Source organism: Natator depressus, chromosome 12 (genome assembly GCF_965152275.1).
Source record: "Natator depressus isolate rNatDep1 chromosome 12, rNatDep2.hap1, whole genome shotgun sequence".
Lineage (NCBI taxonomy): Eukaryota > Metazoa > Chordata > Testudines > Cheloniidae > Natator > Natator depressus.
The window spans coordinates 3,406,432-3,427,835 of NC_134245.1; the positions used below are offsets into that span (position 1 = coordinate 3,406,432).

General features: G+C 48.0%; 1 protein-coding gene, 1 long non-coding RNA gene and 1 other non-coding gene across 6 annotated transcripts in view; 2 read left to right on the forward strand and 1 right to left on the reverse strand.

Annotated features, from left to right (window-relative positions):
- Positions 1–252: 252 nt before the first annotated feature.
- On the forward strand, positions 253–323 carry TRNAG-GCC (transfer RNA glycine (anticodon GCC)). Its single transcript has one exon. It is a non-coding gene; the product is annotated as a tRNA-Gly (tRNA).
- A 3,140-nt stretch (positions 324–3,463) lies between these two features.
- Positions 3,464–18,178, reverse strand: LOC141996760 (uncharacterized). Of its 3 annotated transcripts, none has more exons than XR_012641602.1 (4): positions 18,048–18,178; positions 16,906–17,195; positions 8,199–8,375; positions 3,464–3,629 (listed from the first exon to the last, which is right to left on the reverse strand). It is a non-coding gene; the product is annotated as an uncharacterized LOC141996760 (long non-coding RNA). The 3 variants fall into 3 exon arrangements; XR_012641600.1 differs by lacking the exon at positions 3,464–3,629 and adding an exon at positions 6,671–7,211; XR_012641601.1 differs by lacking the exons at positions 3,464–3,629; positions 8,199–8,375 and adding an exon at positions 6,671–7,539.
- Positions 18,179–19,170: 992 nt separating this feature from the next.
- VAC14 (VAC14 component of PIKFYVE complex) overlaps positions 19,171–21,404 on the forward strand; it is a 198,139-nt gene continuing 195,905 nt past the window's right edge. The window contains exon 1 of one of the 2 annotated variants that reach the window (XM_074968347.1): positions 19,171–19,308. In XM_074968347.1, the coding sequence (XP_074824448.1) occupies positions 19,205–19,308 (104 nt within the window). In that variant the 5' untranslated portion in view covers positions 19,171–19,204. The remainder of the gene's footprint in view (positions 19,309–21,404) is intronic. The other variant, XM_074968345.1, reaches the window with a different exon arrangement.

The following is a 21,404-nucleotide window of genomic DNA, read 5'->3' on the forward strand; positions in this document are numbered from 1 at the left end:
TCCTTGTCTGAGCGGAGCACTTCTGCAAATGGCCTGTTGGGAAGTGAAATGAACCCTCTAAAATAAAGAGCAAGACAGTGAAATGAAGAGCCAAGGGGTGCTCTTGCTTCCACTGTTTATGGGGCAAGGCTTAAGAAGCCTAAGGCCGGAATTACATGTTTCCAAAACAGGGCTGTAACCCGAAACTTCCTGACTTTCACCATGTGTGCAGTGTGAACAAAACAGCTGGAGAAGCAGTTTTTTCCAGCTGCAGCATTGGTGGTTCAGTGGTAGAATTCTCGCCTGCCACGCGGGAGGCCCGGGTTCGATTCCCGGCCAATGCAAGAGCAAGGCTTTTTTTCTTAATTAAAGTGATTGCCATGCACCAACCTAACCCTCTGTCTTGTTAGCCCTTTCCAGGGGACTGACTAAACAAATACGAAACCTGGTAAATCCCATTTCTAGCGCCATGGGGAGAGGAGCGTTCACTGACGTAGCAGCTTCAGTGTATGTGACAAGCAGTTCCTGGCCTGGGGCGTCCCTGGGACTCTGGGCCTGTCTGTGCTATGGAAGCATATCTGCAGCTCTGCCACCCGAGCGCCAGCGATGCCCCTGATGTCGATGGTGGGGGGTTTCCATCAGTGTCAATATCCCACTTCTCCAAGTGGCCTGAGCGAAGTCACTGGAAGAATTCCTTCGCTGACCTAACTGCACCTACAGCGGGGTCAGGCTGGCTTACGTACGGCGCTTGGGGTGTAAATTTTTCACACCCCTGAGTGCCGTGACTGGGTCGATCTAAATGTTGTGTAGACCAGGGCTCAGTCCTTAAACGACTGGTCCAGCCTTTCCTGCAGCCGGGATATTGGTGGCTCGGTGCAGAATTCTCGTTTGCCATGGGGGCCGCCAGCATTTGATTCCTGGCCAGTCTAGGAGCAGCCTTTTGAAATGTAAGCCAGTCTATCTGGAGGGGTGTGGGACTGCAGTGTGAAATGTACAGCCCCAGACTTCTCTTCCTAGGCTGAGGTTTTCAACCAGCTTTGCTGCTTCAGTTCATAGAATATCATAGAATATCAGGGTTGGAAGGGACCTCAGGAGGTCATCTAGTCCAACCCCCTGCTCAAAGCAGGGCCAATCCCCAACTAAATCATCCCAGCCAGGGCTTTGTCAAGCCTGACCTTGAAAACTTCTAAGGAAGGAGATTCCACCACCTCCCTAGGTAACGCATTCCAGTGTTTCACCACCCTCCTAGTGAAATAGTGTTTCCTAATATCCAACCTAAACCTCCCCCACTGCAACTTGAGACCATTACTCCTTGTCCTGTCATCTGCTACCACTGAGAACAGTCTAGATCCATCCTCTTTGGAACCCCCTTTCAGGTAGTTGAAAGCAGCCATCAAATCCCCTCGATTCTTCTCATCCGCAGACTAAACAATCCCAGTTCCCTCAGCCTCTCCTCATAAGTCATGTGTTCCAGTCCCCTATTCATTTTTGTTGCCCTCCACTGGATGTTTTCCAATTTTTCCACATCCTTCTTGTAGCATGGGGCCCAAAACTGGACACAGTACTCCAGATGAGGCCTCACCAATGTCGAATAGAGGGGAACAATCACCTCCCTCCATCTGCTGGCAATGCCCCTACGTATACATCCCAAAATGCCATTGGCCTTCTTGGCAACAAGGGCACACTGTTGACTCATATCCAGCTTCTCGTTCACTGTAACCCCTAGGTCCTTTTCTGCAGAACTGCTGCCGAGCCATTCGGTCCCTAGTCTGTAGCGGTGCATGGGATTCTTCCATGCTAAGCGCAGGACTCTGCACTTGTCCTTGTTGAACCTCATCAGATTTCTTTTGGCCCAATCCTCATATTGTCTAGGTCCCTCTGTATCCTATCCCTACCCTCCAGCGTATCTACCTCTCCTCCCAGTTTAGTGTCATCTGCAAACTTGCTGAGGGTGCAATCCACACCATCCTCCAGATCATTAATGAAGATATTGAACAAAACCGGCCCCAGGACCGACCCTTGGGGCACCCCACTTGATACCGGCTGCCAACTAGACATGGAGCCATTGATCACTACCCGTTGAACCTGACGATCTAGCCAGCTTTCTATCCACCTTATAGTCCATTCATCCAGCCCATACTTCCTTAACTTGCTGGCAAGAATACTGTGGGAGACCGTGTCAAAAGCATTGCTAAAGTCAAGGTATATCATGTCCACCACTTTCCCCATATCCACAGAGCCAGTTATCTCATCATAGAAGGCAATTATCTCATCATAGATATTAATTCATGGTGGCTGAATGCACACAAAATGGTTGCAGTTAGCTTGATCATATTCTGGGGTACACACACACTCCTCAAATCCAGGGCAACAAAATCATTGGTACCTGATCCATGGGCTGATTTTGTTTTGGACCAGGAGGGGAGAGGTCAGTGGTAAGAAGACATCACTAATCTCCTGTGATATCCCTGTGTGTTTACCTTCTATGCATCCTCACACCCCATTGGCCTCCTGCTCACTGTGTCTCTGCCCAGCGATGCCATCCCTTTAAATACCATTGAGGGGTAGTCAATGGATACCCTGAGGGAGCAGCCTGTGGGGAGGGGACCCTTACGAGTGACGTGCACTCGCTGACACACCTATCTGGCAGAATGCATTATGGGTGAGCATTTGCATAGGCAAATGAGAGCTATACTTTTTTGGAATTAATTGAGAAACTGAACAGTAACAAGTCACCAGGACCAGATGCCATTCACCCAAGAGTCCTTAAAGATTGCAAATGTGAATTTGCGGCACTATTAACTATGGTTTGTAACCTGTCCTTTAAATCAGCTACTGTACCCAGTGACTGGAAGATAGCGAATGTAACGCCAATATTTAAGAAGGGCTCTAGAGGTGATCCTGGCAATTACAGACCAGAAAGTCTAACGTCAGTATTGGGCAAATTAGTTGAAACAATAGTTGTGCAGGAGGTCGGACTAGATGATCATAATGGTCCCTTCTGACCTTAGTATCTATGAATCTATGAATAAAATTGTCAGACACATAGAAGAACATAAATTATTGCGCAAAAGTCAACATGGTTTCTGTAAAGCGAGATCGTTTCTTACTAATCTATTAGAGTTCTTTGACGGGGTCAACAAACATATGGACAAGGGGGATCCAATGGACATAGGGTACTTAGATTTCCAGAAAGCCTTTGACAAGGTCCCTCACCAAAGGCTCTTATGTAAATTAAGTTGTCATGGGATAAAAGGGAAGATCCTTTCATGGATCGAGAACTGGTTAAAAGACAGGGAACAAAGGGTCAGTCCTAGGACCAATCCTATTCAACTTATTCATAAATGATCTGGAGAAAGGGGTAAACAGTGAGGTGGCAAAGTTTGCAGATGATACTAAATTGCTCAAGATAGTCAAGACCAAAGCAGACTGTGAAGAACTTCAAAAAGATCTCACCAAACTAAGTGATTGGGCAACAAAATGGCAAATGAAATTTAATGTGGATAAATGTAAAGTAATGCACATTGGAAAAAATAACCCCAACTATACATACAATATGATGGGGGCTAATTTAGCTACAACTAATCAGGAGAAAGATCTTGGAGTCATCGTGGATAGTTCTCTGAAGACGTCCACGCAGTGTGCAGCGGCTGTCAAAAAACCAAACGGGATGTTAAGAATCATTAAAAAAGGGATCGAGAATAAGATGGAGAATATCTTATTGCCCTTATATAAATCCATGGTACGCCCACATCTTGAATACTGTGTACAGATGTGGTCCCCTCATCTCAAAAAAGTTATACTGGCAATAGAAAAGGTTCAGGAAAAGGGCAACTAAAATGATTAGGGGTTTGGAACGGGTCCCATATTGTTGGTGACACTGGGCACTACTCTAGGTAACTCGGGAGGGTGGAAGACCACGAGGGTCGATGAAGGCCTCTTGCTCTAGGCCCAGACAAACTGAGGCCCCTCTGCTCCTGGAGCTTTCTGTGACCCTGCACAACCGTGAGGAAGCTAGCACACAAACAGACAGGTTTGCACACGGCTCACCAGCCAAGGCCAGCTTCGGCCTGGGAAACATAGAGATGAGGCAGAAATGTTTAGCAAAAACCAGTAACAAATAGACCCGAATAAGGCAAGGCTCGGGCAATGCTACTGAGGAAAAACACAACCGGCTGCTTCAGCTGATTGGCTACGGTATTGTACAGGGCAACAGGGAATTGGTTGCATAAGCTTGTGTAGTGAAGTAGGCAAAGATAGAAAATGTATACTGGTATCTGCATGCGGGGCTGCAGGATTTGAGACAGCTCAGTCTCCCTGCGCCCTATTTGGAGCTCCAAATAAATCTCTCTGCTTCTCCACCCTGTTGTGGTCATTGGCGCGACGCACACCGGGCAATGAACCCAGCTGTTGCTTGCCTCGGGCACTCTGTGCCGGCAACAATATGAGAAGAGATTAAAGAGGCTAGGACTTTTCAGCTTGGAAAAGAGGAGACTAAGGGGGGGATATGATAGAGGTCTATAAAATCACGAGTGGTGTGGAGAAAGTGAATAAGGAAAAGTTATTTACTTGTTCCCATAATATAAGAACTAGGGGCCACCAAATGAAATTAATGGGCAGCAGGTTTAAAACAAATAAAAGGAAGTTCTTCTTCACTCAGCACACAGCCAACCTGTGGAACTCCTTGCCTGAGGAGGTTGTGAAGGCTAGGACTATAACAGGGTTCAAAAAAGAACGGGATAAGTTCATGGAGGTTAAGTCCATTAATGGCTATTAGCCAGCATGGGTAAGGAATGGTGTCCCTAGCCTCTGTTTGTCAGAGGGTGGAGATGGATGGCAGGAGAGAGATCACTTAGAATCATAGGATACCAGGGTTGGAAGGGACCTCAGGAGGTCATCTAGTCCAACCCTCTGCTCAAAGCAGGACCAATCCCCAATTTTTGCCCTGGATCCCTAAATGGCCCCCTCAAGGATTGAACTCACAACCCACTTGATCATTACCTGTTAGGTTCACTCCCTCTGGGGCACCTGGCATTGGCCACTGTCGGTAGACAGGATACTGGGCTGGCTGGACCTTTGGTCTGACCCCGTATGGCCATTCTTATGTTCTTATGTTCCCCCCGCCGAGGAAACTAGGTGGCTACAGCACTGGCCTCTCCAGATCTGATTGGAGATGATCTGTGTCTGATGGCGCCTGGCCCAATGACAGCGGCTACCCTCAGTGTAGCCAGCAAACCCAGACTGAAGAAAGAGAATACAATCCGGGCTTAACCTACAATGCGCCCAACACTCTGCCCAGCTCAGGCAGTGCGGTTTGGAGTGAGCTGAGAACAGAACAGGACAGAACAGGGAGGGATAGCTCAGTGATTTGAGCATTGGCCTGCTAAACCCAGGGTTGTGAGTTCAATCCTTGAGGGGGCCATTTAGGGATCTGGGGCAAAAATTAGAGATTGGTCCTGCTTTCAGTAGGGGGTTGGACTAGATGACCTCCTGAGGTCCCTTCCAACCCTGATAGTCTATGATTCTAAGACCCTGGACACGGTGAGCTGAAGACTGGGATTGCCAGACCAGTTAAAAACCCTGTTTTGTAAACCGTCTGCTTAGTGAGACAGTTTGTTGTTCCCTGTTTTCATACAAAGGTACTGGCAATGAGTTAATAACCTCAGACTAGCAGGGGGGGTGTTAAGGCTGTGAAGTTTAATTTAACTCTGGAGAGCACTGAAGACTGACATTCTTTCTTCTTCCTACATGGGTTGACAGGCAGCTCAGGAGTGAGTGAGAGTGAGACTTAGGTCTGCATCCAAGAGAGGTGACAGCTGAAAATAGTAAGTAGGTGCCCTTGAGAAAACACAGAGGGAGAATACAGCTGCAGCTACCCTTTAAAGCTGCACAGCTTCCTGTCTTGCACTGTTGTTACCCACACAATTTATGACTCCACCCCTACCCGTCTGCATGGGTACTCAGGGCGTAAGAGACCCAACATTACCCCTCCAGGGGCTCAGGGCTATACCCTTCTGTGGGTTCAGGGCTAACACAGTGGCATAGCCAGCATGGGATATTTGGGTGAGCCCCAACTTTGGGTTGGCAGGCAATTACGGGGGAGCTGGGAGGGCAAAAGGGATGGGGGGGGGGCGCACCTCCCCTCACCCCCTGCAGCCAGCCTTGCAGGAGGTGATGGATGGACCTTCTGGCCAGGGGCTCCCTGGGGCCCCAGGTGCACACCCAGCTCTGGGACGAGACACTGCTCTCTAGTGCGCATGGCTCCCAGCTCCCTTCCAGGTCCAACCGCCCCAAGCTGGGCCTGGCTCCCACAGGTGACGGCCTACCTTTTTTGAAGATCTCCTCTACCTCCGCTGCCCACCCACCCGCTCGCCCTCCTCCCAGTGGCGGATTAGCCACTGAGCCAACCCAGGGCCTGGAAAAACAGGCGCTCGTGTGCCCCAACCCAGCACTCCTGCCAGGGAGCAAGGTGGGAGCCTGGGAGCAGGGGAGTACCAGGCAGGTGGCAGAGCGGGGCAAGTGCTGGGGCCAGAGCAGAGAAGGGGTTGGGGTGGGCCTGGATGCTAAGCAGATGGGCCACAGCCTACCCAGGCCCACCCATAGCTATGCCCCGGGGCTAACACCCATTCTCGGTGGACTCAGAGCAAACATCCATTCCCAGTGGACTAGGTGCTCTACGGGTCTGCCGTGTCTTTTCTCAGTGAAAAAGTCTTCACAGTGAATATCCTTATACGCGTACAAGTATTTATTAACAATTAGCAACAAATCAACAGAATACACACGCCAAGCATCTTATGCTCATCACTCCCAACGAGACGGACATCTCTCAATGACCCGTCAGGGTCATGGCGTCTGGGCTCTGGCTTCTGCACAGTCTAGCCATGCAGGGGTTAAAAACCCTGGCAGCTTTGGTCATGCGCTGTATTCAGGAGTTAAGTTCTAACAAGCTTGTTTTCTGGCCCTCGTGATCTAGTTAACATGAGGCGCTTATCTATGCTTTAACCAATGATTTCACTAATTCATTATGTTCACTATACAGGGGTTCACATGCTGAAGACTGCCTACTCAGCAGCTTTGGTATTTTCCAAAGTTAGTAACAAGTTCTCCGAGTGTTTGTATCATGCTTCATCAGGGGGATACACTTGCAACAGCAACACCTCATCCTTTTATTGCCAGGGAAAAGCTGCAGAAACTCGTGGTTAGCGTCTCCGTTCCGGCCCATTCGCATGACTCTGTGAATTTACATCCATCCCCGTTAGTGATGCTGCAGCTGATACTTTCTATCTGTCCACCCTGTGGTACGGTCAAATTCTCTTGACTCTGTAGTTTTTGTTTCCAACTCACGGTGGCTGAGCACACAAGATGGCTGTGGGTTATGCTAAATCCATATATAAGAACGCTGTGGGTTACGTCAAGTCCAGGCCTCTCATTGCAACTGTGATCCCATCAGCAAGCCAGTCTGCCTAAAGCCCAGCATCTGTGCATTGCTTTCACCCCACAGGCTATGAACAGTGTATTACCAGCAGTTATAAGTTACTCTTTCTAGCAAGCACCTTTATTCTTAAAGTAAAAGAAATACAGGGGGGAAAAAGCAATAATCAGATAAACAACACACTGAACATACCAGGAGACATCCATCAGTCTTATTTGACCGTAGTGAGCCTGAGTCTTCCCAACCCTTCTGCAAGGGCTGGGGGCCCCCCAGGACAGAAGGTCCTGTCCATTTGCTGGGTCAGAAAGAAAGCCCTGTGCCACTTCAAGCTCATCTTTTTATACCAAAACCGCTTTGTCTCCTTGGCTCTGGAAAACCCAACTTGAACCAGTCTGTGCAAACCACTCCAGGTGCTGGTGCCTCTCTAGAGTTGTTCAGGCTCAGGGATTCACCTGAATCACCTCCTATTGTTTTTGGTTGGTTGTTTTGTTTTTCGTTCCTGGAGGAACTATGGTAACCCTGCCCCATAGCGCAGAACACAATTATACATAAACCCTTCATAGCCTTAGTACAATATGTACAATATGGTCCCCAAAGATAGTTCATGTGGCTGCAGTCTCTGTCACACCAAACACTGAGCAATGGGCATTATAAAGGCTTAGCCTATGAATTACCAAGTAACTATGATAAATACACAAAGTTAACTGCCTGGTAGCCACTTGTCATGAATATAGGGGGAAGGTAGCAACCTTTATGTATCCTTGGCAGCTGTACTGGATTGCCTTACCTGTAAAGGGTTAAACAGTTCAAATAACCTAGTTGGCACCTGACCAGAAGGACCAATGAGGAAAGAAGATACTTTCAAATCTGGGGGGGGGAAGGATTTGTTTTGTTGTTCTGTGGTTGTTCCCTCTCCGGATGGAGGGAGAAGCCAAACAGGTACAATAGTTCCTGAAATACATACCTGGAATAAAAAAACAAGGAGTATTTGTAGACCATTGGGGTGGAGGGATAGTTCAGTAGTTTGAGCATTGCCCTGCTAAACCTGGGGTTGTGAGTTCAATCCTTGAGGGGGCCATTTAGGGATCTGGGGTAAAAATTGGGGATTGGTCCTGCTTTGAGCAGGGAGTTGAACTAGATGACCTCCTAAGGTCCCTTCCAACCTTGATATTTTGTGACACCTTAGAGACTAACAAATTTATTTGGGCATAAGCTTTCATGGGCTAAAACCCACTTTGTTTTTTGGGTTTTTTTTTGCTGATACAGACTAACATGGCTACCACTCTGAAACCTGATACCTGGAATAATCCATCTAAAACCACAGAAACTGTGAGTAGGGCAAGGAAATGCATTAGGTGTTCTTTTGTTTTGGCTTGTGAATTTTCCTATGTTAAAGAGGTAGTTTCATTCCTGTTTATGTAACTGTGAAGCTGAGCCCAAAGGGAAATCCTCTGTGTTTTAAATCTTTTTATTACCCTGTAAAGTTACCTTCCATCCTGATTTTGCAGGTGTGATTCTTTTACTTTTTTCTTCATAATAAAGTTCTTTTAAGAACCTGATTGATTTCAGTGTCCTGAAGACAAAGGGTCTGGTCTGTGTTCACATTGCTAAGGCAACTGGTTGGTATATTATTCTCAAGCCGCCCCATGAAAGGGGGTGAAGGGTCTTGGGGGGGTATTTTGGGGGGATAGGGATTCCAAGGGACCCTTCCCTGAATATATTATGTAAATCACTTGGTGGTGGCAGCAATATACTGTCCAAGGACAATGAAAGGAATTTGTGTCTTGGAGAAGTTTTAACCTAAACTGGTAGAATGTAAGATTAGGGAGTCTTTCATGTGGGTCCCCACATCTGTATCCGAGTTCAGAGGTGAGGGGGAACCCTGACACCACTTCAGATTTGTATTGCATTATTCATTATTTAAAAGTGCCAGCGATGCGTTGTAATGTGCCGGCTAGGTCTGTGTAAAGCCATTATGCTATTAGTAATATGCACTGTAGGACCTGACCCTTCAAATCTTTACTCATTCACATGCATCGTCCCATGGAGATCAATGAAACTGCTCACCTGAGTAAGGTTTGCAGATTTAGGCTTCCAGTTCTCCATTCTGTGACTCCTTCATCCAAGGATCTCTATGTGTGTTCCAAATGTTAATGAATTAAACCCAACAGGCCCTCTGTGAAGTCAGTATCCTCCCCATTATCCAAATGGGAAACACTGAGCAGTTAAGGGCCCGATCCTGGTCCTATTGAAGTCAGTGGCAAAACTTCCATTGACATTAATGAGAACAGGATTGGGTCCTAAAAGTGAAATTTGTTCCTCCTACGTACGGCCCAGTTACTCCCCTCTACATTGGTGGAGTGCAAAGGGTTTAGGGAAGTGAAATCCACCCCTGCGTCCAACCTTGGAGCCAGTGAGCTGTGCTGGTGCAGAGACAGAATAGTACCCAAAGCTCCATTCAGTCACCTTCTGGGAGGTTTGGGGCTGCTGGGTGTGAGGCCCTGACCAAGCCAGTTAGTTATGCACATGTGTGAATGCTTTTCTCAATAGGGATTCACTTAACTCTGCTCCTGGTCACGGCCATTAGTTTTGTTTAGATGACTCTGACTTTAATCATTGCAACATTCTCTTGCAATTATGGGATGACCAAACAACTTTCCAAAGGAAACAGCAATAGGAGTGCCAGCCAGGAGCATGAGTGGAGATAATGAAGCAGTAAGAAGTGATTAATAAAGTGAGATGAAGTTCATTATATTTTAAAAAATCACTGCTTTGGCCTAGGGCTTTGGCTGGTGCTGAAATGTACAAATCCCTTGGAAATCTACAACTCTGGAATGTAATTACCATCGATTTCTTTAGACATCCTCTGTCTTCAGTACAGGTCTGTATTTTTTTCTTTTCCCTCCGAAGGTACAGAAGGTTTTTTAAAGCTGTTTTTTTAAAATCCACTACAATGGTCTTTTTCCAAAATGAAAGCGATGTAACAAGGCAGGATGACGAAATGGCTAAAATGGGATTTGCAGATACTGATGACAGGAAAGCCAAATATTGGGAGATTTGGTTCCTGTTAGAATAACCCACATAGCTTCAGCACTGTGAAAGACCCTTAAAGTGAGTACTAGCATAAATATAATTTACAAACATTTTAAGGGTCTTTCACACTGCCAGAGTACACAGGCCTTTCGTGTAAATGAAAATCAGCCCCAACTGAAAATAAAGACTAGCATAAACAAAGTGACAACAAAGTTAAACTATGTACCTGAGTAGGAAACAGTGCCAGTAGAAACTGATCTGTGTGTTTCAGGGCTGCAGAAGGATGCTTAAGAGCTGGTTGGCCCTGCTTACCTGAGTAAAACAATGGATCCTCCACAGCTGGAGCTTTGTCCTGCTTCTCCTTTTAAGAAAGAGTTTTAGGAGTGGGCCCTTAGATGTATGAAGACCATTCAAAACTGGGGGAAGTGGAAGAGGAGTCAAATGGATCCTCTGTTGTAACAGATCTATGGATCTTATTCATTTTAGCCCTGGATCCAGAAGCCAGTGTCAATTTAGGCACTTGGATAGGCTCTTTAGGCCCTAAGGATGGATTGGAAATAAATGAAAGATGGCCTCTTTGGGTCCTAGATAGAACATGAGGATTTAGCTGACAAGGCCTCTTGTAGGAAGAGTGCCTGCAGACAGTACTGCATCTCTTTCTTTGCCTTCCATCTGTTTAGCCAATATAACACCAGCGCACCAGAAATGTAGACAGATAAACCTGTGCATACATTTGTAAGCAGAGTCAGGATGAGCTCCACTCTGACATCTGGTGAGGAGCTGTGGCAAGTTGTGGAAAAGAACTTCAGGGGCTGATCTCATTTGCATAGGCACACCCACCCCACCTAGCATGAGCCCATAGCTGCCCAAATGGTCACTTTGGTTGCTGTGGGATCCACAGTTTCTCTGTTATTGGGGCAGGAAGAATAAATTGTTATTATCCTGATTATGTGAATCAAGGACAGTGGAACTGTATTTGGCCTTTTGTTTTGATGGAGGGACTTGCCATCAACTAAGTAGCACTCACTAGGCAAAGGACATGGGTTCCAAAACTGAGTGAATTGAGAGAGAGAGAGGTATTACTACCTGGTGGTATGGGCCCGATATGCTAATTGTGCCTCCTTTTCTCTCTCTCTCCATTGTGGAATATCAGAGCTAATTTTGATGCCATTAGGAGTCTAGTTACAGGCTGCTGAGCTGAATTCACTTCGGGCCAATGGTGCACCAGCACTGAGGTTTCCCTACTACAAGCTGAAATCATGACAGGGCTAAAATTAATTACTAAGAGCTGAAATCACGGAGTGTTGTGTTAAGCAGTGTGGGGGGCCTGAAGATACGGTGAAGAGCAGTTTGTGGGATGGCTGAGCAGAGTGATTTGTGGTACAGTTGCTAGAGTGGAGTGGGCAATTGGCTTCGGACCACGTAAGGTGCCCCTTAACCCTCCGATTTCCATCCAGGTTGGGAGGTAAGACTCTGCAGATAAACTTTCAAACTTTGGGGCTGCGCTGACCAGGGACAGAGACTTTTGGGTTGTTGGACTTTTGGGACTTCGGGTGACTTTTGGGTTGCTGGACTCAAGAACCAAAGGGAAAGAACACGGCCCAATTTGCTTGGGATAAGTTTTGCTCATGGGTTGTGTTATGAATCCCGTTGGTGGTGTTTCCCCAACATAATGCCACATTGTTTCTCTCTGTTATTAAAAGGCTTTTGCTACACTCAGACTCTATGCTTGCGAGAGGGGAAGTATTGCCTCTTAGAGGCACCCAGCGGGGGTGGTATGTATTTGTCCCAGGTCACTGGGTGGGGGCTCGAGCTGGTTTTGCATTGTGTTAGTGGAATGAAACCCCTAGATACTGAACCTGGCCCTTGTTGCTGCCAACTCTGATGGGCAGAAGGGTTACATATTCAGGTCAGCAGTATCTTTTTTCCTGTAGCAAATGCTAGTCAGGATGGAAAAAAAACCCTGCACCTCATTTGGTAATATTCAGCAGCCTGACACGTGGTTTCCAAAATTTTGTTTAATTCCTTTAAAAGATGTAAGAGTCATAATGAAAGGAAACCTTTGATAATATATTTTATCAATTAGCCCAATTTGTATAAAACTTAATGTAAGTCAGTGGAGATACACTAGGGATACATTTGACACTTACCTTTGTTATTATAGTACCTTAGATTATTAAAATCGAATAAGTTTTTAAAAATCTACTTAATTTTTACCATTTTTGCTGTATTTAATTTTTGCATTTTGTTAAGCTTGGTACAATGAAAGTAGCCAGGTTCAGTTTTGTTTCCAGCCAATACCACTTCGTCCTAATGCACTAGCATGATGTGCTGTTTGGATTCCACACACTTCAAGAGAATTTTAAAATGTAAAACAAATCTCTTTTTCAATCACAGTTAGGAGTAGGTGTAGAGTCACATTTTTTGTTTTTGTTATTTTAATGCCTTGCAGATCCATTTATGGATTGAAATAATACAACAGTATTTCAGTTCCTGCATGGTGGAAGTATCACAAGACCAGATCTTTTGTTATTTTGGCTCAAATAAAGAACTTCCTGAGGCACTTAATGTGGCTGTGAAAAATGTAAAATGCAAAGACCATGATATTCAGGTTTGCCCAAACACTGCTATTTCCAGTTTTAAGTTCCTGTGGCTTCCAAACTTTAATAAATAAATAAAATAATAAACTATTTTCTAAAAAAAATTCAGATTAGTGTAATGGGGCTATTCAATGAGTATGATTATGTTTGTTGCTGTGAGGACATGGATTTTCTATTGCCTTTTAATGGTTTGCAATTAAAGGATGTAACCTGTGCACAAGGCATTGTTTGCTGTGGCCTAGACCCCTCCTAGAAACAAGACTTTTAATCTAACAACTGGCACCTTAGACACTAACCAGTTTATTTGAGCATGAGCTTTCGTGAGCTACAGCTCACTTCATCGGATGCATAGCATATTGTGGTAACTGCAGAAGACATTATATACACACAGAGACCATGAAACAAAACTTCCTCCCACCCCACTGTCCTGCTCGTAACAGCTTATCTAAAGTGATCATCAAGGAGGGCCATTTCCAGCACAAATCCAGGTTCTCTCACCCTTCTCCCCCCCCCCCCCCCACAGACACACATACATCACTTGCCCCATAACCTCAGCCGTGCAGAACACAATGCCATCCACAGCCTCAGAAACAACTCTGACATCATAATCAAAAAGGCTGACAAAGGAGGTGCTGTTGTCATCATGAATAGGTCGGAATATGAACAAGAGGCTGCTCGGCAGCTCTCCAACACCACTTTCTACAAGCCATTACCCTCTGATCCCACTGAGAGTTACCAAAAGCATCTACAGCATTTGCTCAAGAAACTTCCTGAAAAAGCACAAGATCAAATCCGCACAGACACACCCCTGGAACCCCGACCTGGGATATTCTATCTACTACCCAAGATCCATAAACCTGGAAATCCTGGGCGCCCCATCATCTCAGGCATTGGCACCCTGACAGCAGGATTGTCCGGCTATGTAGACTCACTCCTCAGGCCCTACGCTACCAGCACTCCCAGCTACCTTCGAGACACCACTGACTTCCTGAGGAAACTACAATCCATTGGTGATCTTCCTGATAACACCATCCTGGCCACAATGGATGTAGAAGCCCTCTACACCAACATTCCACACAAAGATGGACTACAAGCCATCAAGAACACTATCCCCGATAATGTCACGGCTAACCTGGTGGCTGAACTTTGTGACTTTGTCCTTACCCATAACTATTTTACATTTGGGGACAATGTATACCTTCAGATCAGCGGCACTGCTATGGGTACCCGCATGGCCCCACAGTATGCCAACATTTTTATGGCTGATTTAGAACAACGCTTCCTCAGCTCTCGTCCCCTAACGCCCCTACTTTACTTGCGCTATATTGATGACATCTTCATCATCTGGACCCATGGAAAAGAAGCCCTTGAGGAATTCCACCATGATTTCAACAATTTCCATCCCACCATCAACCTCAGCCTGGTCCAGTCCACACATGAGATCCACTTCCTGGACACTACAGTGCTAATAAACGATGGTCACATCAACACCACCCTATACCGGAAACCTACTGACCACTATTCCTACCTACATGCCTCCAGCTTTCACCCTGACCACACCACACGATCCATCGTCTACAGCCAAGCTCTGCGATACAACCGCATTTGCTCCAACCCCTCAGACAGAGACAAACACCTACAAGATCTCTATCAAGCATTCTTACAACTACAATACCCACCTGCGGAAGTGAAGAAACAGATTGATAGAGCCAGAAGAGTTCCCAGAAGTCACCTACTACAGGACAGGCCTAACAAAGAAAATAACAGAACGCCACTAGCCGTCACCTTCAGCCCCCAACTAAAACCCCTCCAACGCATTATTAAGGATCTACAACCTATCCTGAAGGATGACCCAACACTCTCACAAATCTTGGGAGAAAGGCCAGTCCTTGCCTACAGACAGCCCCCCAACCTGAAGCGAATACTCACCAACAACCACATACCACACAACAGAACCACTAACCCAGGAACCTATCCTTGCAACAAAGCCCGTTGCCAACTGTGCCCACATATCTATTCAGGGAACACCATCACAGGGCCTAACAACATCAGCCACACTATCAGAGGCTCGTTCATCTGCACATCCACCAATGTGATATATGCCATCATGTGCCAGCAATGCCCCTCTGCCATGTACATTGGTCAAACTGGACAGTCTCTACATAAAAGAATAAATGGACACAAATCAGATGTTAAGAATTATGACATTCATAAACCAGTCGGAGAACACTTCAATCTCTCTGGTCACGCAATCACAGACATGAGGGTCGCTATCTTAAAGCAAAAAAACTTCAAATCCAGACTCCAGCGAGAAACTGCTGAATTGGAATTCATTTGCAAATTGGATACTATTAATTTGGGCTTGAATAGAGACTGGGAGTGGCTAAGTCATTATGCAAGGTAGCCTATCTCCCCTTGTTTTTTTTTCCTACAAACCCCCCCCCCAAGACGTTCTGGTTAAACTTGGATTATTGCTGTGCACATTGTAAGATGAGCTATTGCCAGCAGGAGAGTGAGTTTGTGTGTGTGGTTTTTGGAGGGGTGTGTGTGTGGGGGGGGGGGGTGAGAAAACCTGGATTAGTGCTGGAAATGACCCACCTTGATTATCATGCGCATTATAAAGAGAGGTTTCAAAGAGGGATGGGCTATTACCAGCAGGAGAGTGAGTTTGTATGTGTGTCTGTGGGGGGGGGGGGGGGGAGAAGGGTGAGAAAACCTGGATTTGTGCTGGAAATGGCCCTCCTTGATGATCACTTTAGATAAGCTGTTACGAGCAGGACAGTGGGGTGGGAGGAAGTTTTGTTTCATGGTCTCTGTGTGTATATAATGTCTTCTGCAGTTTCCACAATATGCTATGCATCCGATGAAGTGAGCTGTAGCTCACGAAAGCTCATGCTCAAATAAACTGGTTAGTCTCTAAGGTGCCACAAGTACTCCTTTTCTTTTTTCTTTTTACGAATACAGACTAACACGGCTGTTACTCTGAAACCAATCTAACAACTATTATCCTTTTATGACATTTTAAATAAGGGCTTGGCTACACTTGCGAGTTACAGCGCAATAAAGGAGCCCCAGCACACTAGCTCACTACCCGTTCATGCTGGCAAGGCAGTTAAAGCGCTCTGTCTCCACGGCTACAGGGCTGCTACTACTCCACCTCGGCGAGTGGAATAATGTTTGCTGCACCCTCGCTGGAGCGCCGCGGCGCCAGTGTGAATGAGGTGCTCTGATCAGCCTCCGGAAACATCCCATAATCCCCTTAAGTCAAGTGAAAAGGAGGACTTGTGGCACCTTAGAGACTAACCAATTTATCTGAGCATAAGCTTTCGTGAGCTACAGCTCACTTCATCGGATGCAGTACTCCTTTTCTTTTTGCGAATACAGACTAACAGGGCTGTTACTTTGAATTAAGTCAAGTGGCCACTCTTGTCATAGTTTTGAACTTGTTGTAAGAATGCGGATATGCCCTTTCAAAGCTCCATTTCTGACAACTCGCTGCTTATCTGCTCCGGGACAAAGGAACCATTACTGAGGAATGCTGCTTGCTTTGAGTGAGTGAGAGAGAGGTGGGGAGAGGGAGGTCTGCTGCTGTCTGAACTCACAAGACACTATGCTGACATGCTCTCAGTCCCATTCTCTCTCCTTCCACATACACACAACAGGTTTCAGAGTAACAGCCATGTTAGTCTGTATTCGCAAAAAGAAAAGGAGTACTTGTGGCACCTTAGAGACTAACCAATTTATTTGAGCATAAGCTTTTGTGAGCTACAGCTCATTTCATCGGATGCATACTGTGGAAAGTGTAGAAGATCTTTTTATACACACAACACACTCCCTGTCACACTCCACCCCATCCCCTACCTTTGAAAAGCATGTTGCAGCCACTTGCATGCTGGGATAGCTATCACAATGCACTGCTCTTTGTGATGATGCAAGAGTTGCTAATGTGGCCACGCCAGTGCACTTCCAGCTGAGAGTGTAAACACTCGGCAGCGTTTTCCCTGCTGTAGTCTCCGAAGGTCGATTTAACTCCCAGCGCTCTACAACTGCAAGTGTAGCCATGCCCTCAGTCATTCCAAAGGGAGTGATAAGGCTAAGATTGTCCCATTTTTCCAAAGCTGGATTTTTCAGTATTCATTCCTAAAATAAAACTCCACAAAAGAAGAAACCCAGATGTTGAAATGGGATGGAACCTGCTCCAAGTGAAGTCATTAGCTTTGACTTCTCTGGGAACAAAAATGGCTCTCTATCAGCACCGTAATGGACTAAGATGTATTCTAAGGGCACTTTTTGAGCAGGTGGGTACACAAAAGAGGGAGTGGATACACAGACTCCTTCCTTCCCTTTGTGCACCTGTTCAAGGGGCAGCCAGAACCCCACACTTCAGATTATGGGCCAGATTTACTGTGACATTTAGGCAGTCAGCAATAACATGGTCACCAGAAACGTTGGTGATAAGGTAATATTGCTGATAGAGACAGACTGATAGTCTTAGAAATCAATCTGTGTTGCACTCCATCTGCAAAGAGACTATACGCCCCCCCAGGGATTTGCTTTGACAATGATAATGATTGGGGGCCTAAAGATGCAGAGAGGCATTTTTGTAAACACCACTAAGCAGGTTAGGGGCCTAGCTCCCATGATACAATAGCAGCTTCTTTGGACTCCCACCACATTTAGTGAGTAAGCTCTTTGGAGCAAGAATTGTCTTCATTGGTGTGTCTTGTACAGCTCCAAATAAAGTTGGCACGAAAAGTAAATAACAGCAGTAAAAGACAAAACTGCAAGGGGTATGTAAAAGGGGCGCCATGACCTCCCAAGCTCTCCCTCATGAGTGAATGTGGCTCTGCAGTGTCCTGCCTCAGTTTCCCCCTGGATGAGGTAGTGAGGTCCCTGTAACAACTGGGTCAAAGAGAAGCCAAAAAGTCTACTTTACAGCAGTATGGTTCCCTTCAATAGCCTTCTGAAATGAAGACTATATATAGTAGTTTAAAGGCTCTTACCTCAGAGTCCAGAGAGAACTTCAAAGTCCCCAAAACAAAAGTATCCCGGTTCAAGCAGCAGGGGGTAGCCGTGTTAGTCTGTGTCCACAAAAACAGCGGGGAGTCCGGTGGCACCTTAAAGACTAACAGATTTATTTGGCCATAAGCTTTCGTGGGTAAAAACCCTCTTCTTGAGATGCATGTGAAGAAGAGGGGTTTTTACCCACGAAAGCTTATGGCCAAATAAATCTGTTAGTCTTTAAAGGGCCACCGGACTCCCCACTGTTTTTCAGGTTCAAGGAGCAGCTCCTTCTGCTGTAAGGCCTCAGGCTTGTCTGCTGCCTGGAGAGCTCCGCTGTCTTCCCTGCTTGCTCAGCGTCCTTCCCAGGCCCCCCCGCCGGAGAGCGAGGGACCCCCCCGAGCGCCCCCCCCCCGCCGCCGCCGCCGCCGCCGCCGGAGAGCGAGGGATCCCCGGGCGCCCCCCCCCCCACGCCGGAGAGCGAGGGACCCCCCCGAGCGCCCCCCCCCGCCGCCGCCGGAGAGCGAGGGATCCCCGGGCGCCCCCCCCCGCCGCCGGAGAGCGAGGGACCCCCGGGCGCCCCCCCACGCCGGAGAGCGAGGGACCCCCGGGCGCCCCCCCCGCCGCCGGAGAGCGAGGGACCCCCCAAAGCCCGGCTCGAGAACGGGGCTCGCGGGGCCGAGCTCCGGCGAGGCCGGGCGCGGGCCCAGAAGCCGCTTTAGAACGCGCGCGCGGCAGGACCGAGCCACTACGGAACGCCGCGGGGGGCGTGTCTCAGCGACAGGAGACGGGGCGAGCCATCCGACAGCGCGCAAGCGCGGCCGCGGCTCTGGGTGGGAGGGGCCAAGCTCCCAGGCCGGGGCGACGGGGGGGCTGAGAGCGCGGCCTCGACCGGAAGAGGCGGGGCAGGGGCTGGCTTGAGAGGGGCGGGGGCCGGTTGGGGAGCGCGACCGGAACCGGAACTGCGCGGAGTCACGTGCCCGAGCTAAGGTGGCTGCTGCCGTGTAGCGCCGCGCCCGCGACCCGCCGCCCGGGCTCCTGGGGCTCCTCCCGCTCCCGGCCGCGAGCCGACGGCGCCTGTCGGGCCCTGAGAGCCCCGTCCCCGGCGTGGAGCGGCGGCCGCCGGGCCGGGGCCGAGCCCGCTGGCGGCGGCGGGAGCATGAACCCGGAGAAGGATTTCTCGCCCCTGGCGCCCAGCGTGGTGCGGGCCCTGAACGACAAGCTCTACGAGAAGCGGAAGGTGGCGGCGCTGGAGATTGAGAAGTGAGAGCCGGGCGTGAGCGGGCCTGGGGCCGGGCTGGACCGCCGGCCTGCGCGGGGCTCCGGGGCAGCCGGGCCCTCGGGATCCGGCCCGCAGCCGGGGGAGGCGCGGGGGGGTCTGGGCGGCTAATCTTCAGGGCGCCAAGTGGCGGCAATAGCAGGAGTGAGGATTTCAGACCGCCTGGGGCTTTTGTTAAAGCCGGGTTCTCAAACTTCATTGTAGCTCAGCCCCCTTCTGACAGCAGCAATTACTTCATGTCCCCGGGGGCGGACGCCTGAGCCCAAGCCCCAGTGCTTGGGATGGAGGGGCCGAGGGCTTCAGTCCCCGGGGGGGGGGGGGTAACCTGAGCTCTGCCCCCCCGGGGCGGAAGGCAAAGCCCCAGGCCTTAGCAAGTCTAACACCAGCCCTGGCAAAACCATTAAAACGGGGTTGTGACCCACAGTTTGAGAACCACCGAGTTAAAGGACAGAGCTGTGTAAAACCTGACCCGGAAACTCCTTTCTTAAATGTATGTTCAGCATCCTCCTGAAATTCAGTGACTCTAAAGCGGGGGTTGGCAAGCCTTCAAAAGTGGGGTGCTGAGTCTTCATTTATTCACTCTCTAATTTAAGGTTTTGCATGCCAGTAATACATTTTAACGTTTTTAGAAGGTCTCTTTCTATAAGTCTATAACTAAACTATTGTATGTAAAGTAAATAAGGTTTTTAAAATGTTTAAGAAGCTTCATTTAAAATTAAATTAAAATGCAGAGCCCCTGGACCAGTGGCCAGGACCCGGGCAGGGTGAGTGCCACTGAAATCAGCTCGTGCGCTGCCGTTGGCATGCGTGCCATAGGTTGCCTACCCCTGCTCTAAACACAAAAGCATTTTCGGGAGCTTGAAACTAACCAAACAGTAATGCTCAAGTTTCGCTGTTGGAACATGGGTGGAGTGCTCAAATCAGAGCATCATGGGTGAAAAATCAGTTACATTACATAACTGGAGATTCAAAACCATAAAACCTCTAGTGATGCAATAAAGAATTTATTGCTCTGCTTGTCTTTAAATTGCTCATCAGTGTAAGGTGCTGTGCAGTGGAAACCAGAGGACACTTTTGCTTCTTGCATGGAAATGGAAATTTGTCTAGCTCTCTAAGTATTGATGTGTTCCTTTTCCATGGTGCACATTTGACAGGAAATTAAACTGTCTTAATCTTTAGGGTGCTGGGGGGTGTGTTATAGACATTTCTTATTGTGTTTTGGCTGAGATCTTATGGGGTGGTAACATGTTAAGTGCAGATGGTTACTTTGGTTCTCATTTTGTCCAGTCGTCTTTACTTCTCTGCCCACTCTACTTATTCCAGTATAAGCTTTCTTCGTGCTCTCACATATGCCTTCACTTCCCACCCCAAAGGCAGCATCATACCCTTTTCGCTTACTTTCTCAACCCTTCCAAGCAGTTGCAGTGTGTGTGGGATTTGATATCCCAGGCCTAGGTGGTAATCTTCCAAAGACTTGATTACAGTAGCATGCTTTATAATTCATGACCACCACAATTTCCACCAGTGGTGAAGTGCGGCTCTGAAGCCTGTATACTACAGAGGTAGCCAATGCTGGCAGGGCTGAGCATTGTCAATATCAAGTGTCTAGCAGCAACGCTGAAGAGAGCTCAGAAACCACATTAAGTGGGTTGTCAGAATCTAGCATGTTTAAGGACAGAAGGAGGCCTCAAAAGCTATGTCTTGCCGCTGGGGGAATGTTGCTCCACTGTACAATGCAGAAATTAATGTTGTGTGTGCAGAATTTCCTCTGCCCCAGAAATAGGCTGCAGAGCTGTTGGCTGCCACTAGGAGCTGCTGGACCCAGCAGAGCCCAACTCACAATAGAAGACAAGGCGAGGGGGAGGGAAACAGGAGGATTCCCAGCAGCTGCAGTTCCTAGTGTGGCCTGAAGGAAGGAGGTGGTGGCATGCAGGAAACTCTGGATCTCGGGGGGGGGGGTAGAAGGTGTGAGTGTCTGGGCTAGGCTGGGCTGTGGCTGGCCTCTGGGGGTGAGGGGGTATGAGTTTCTGTTCCTGCGGGGCTTCAGCTGGGCTCGGGGCGGGGGATGTGAGTGGCTGGG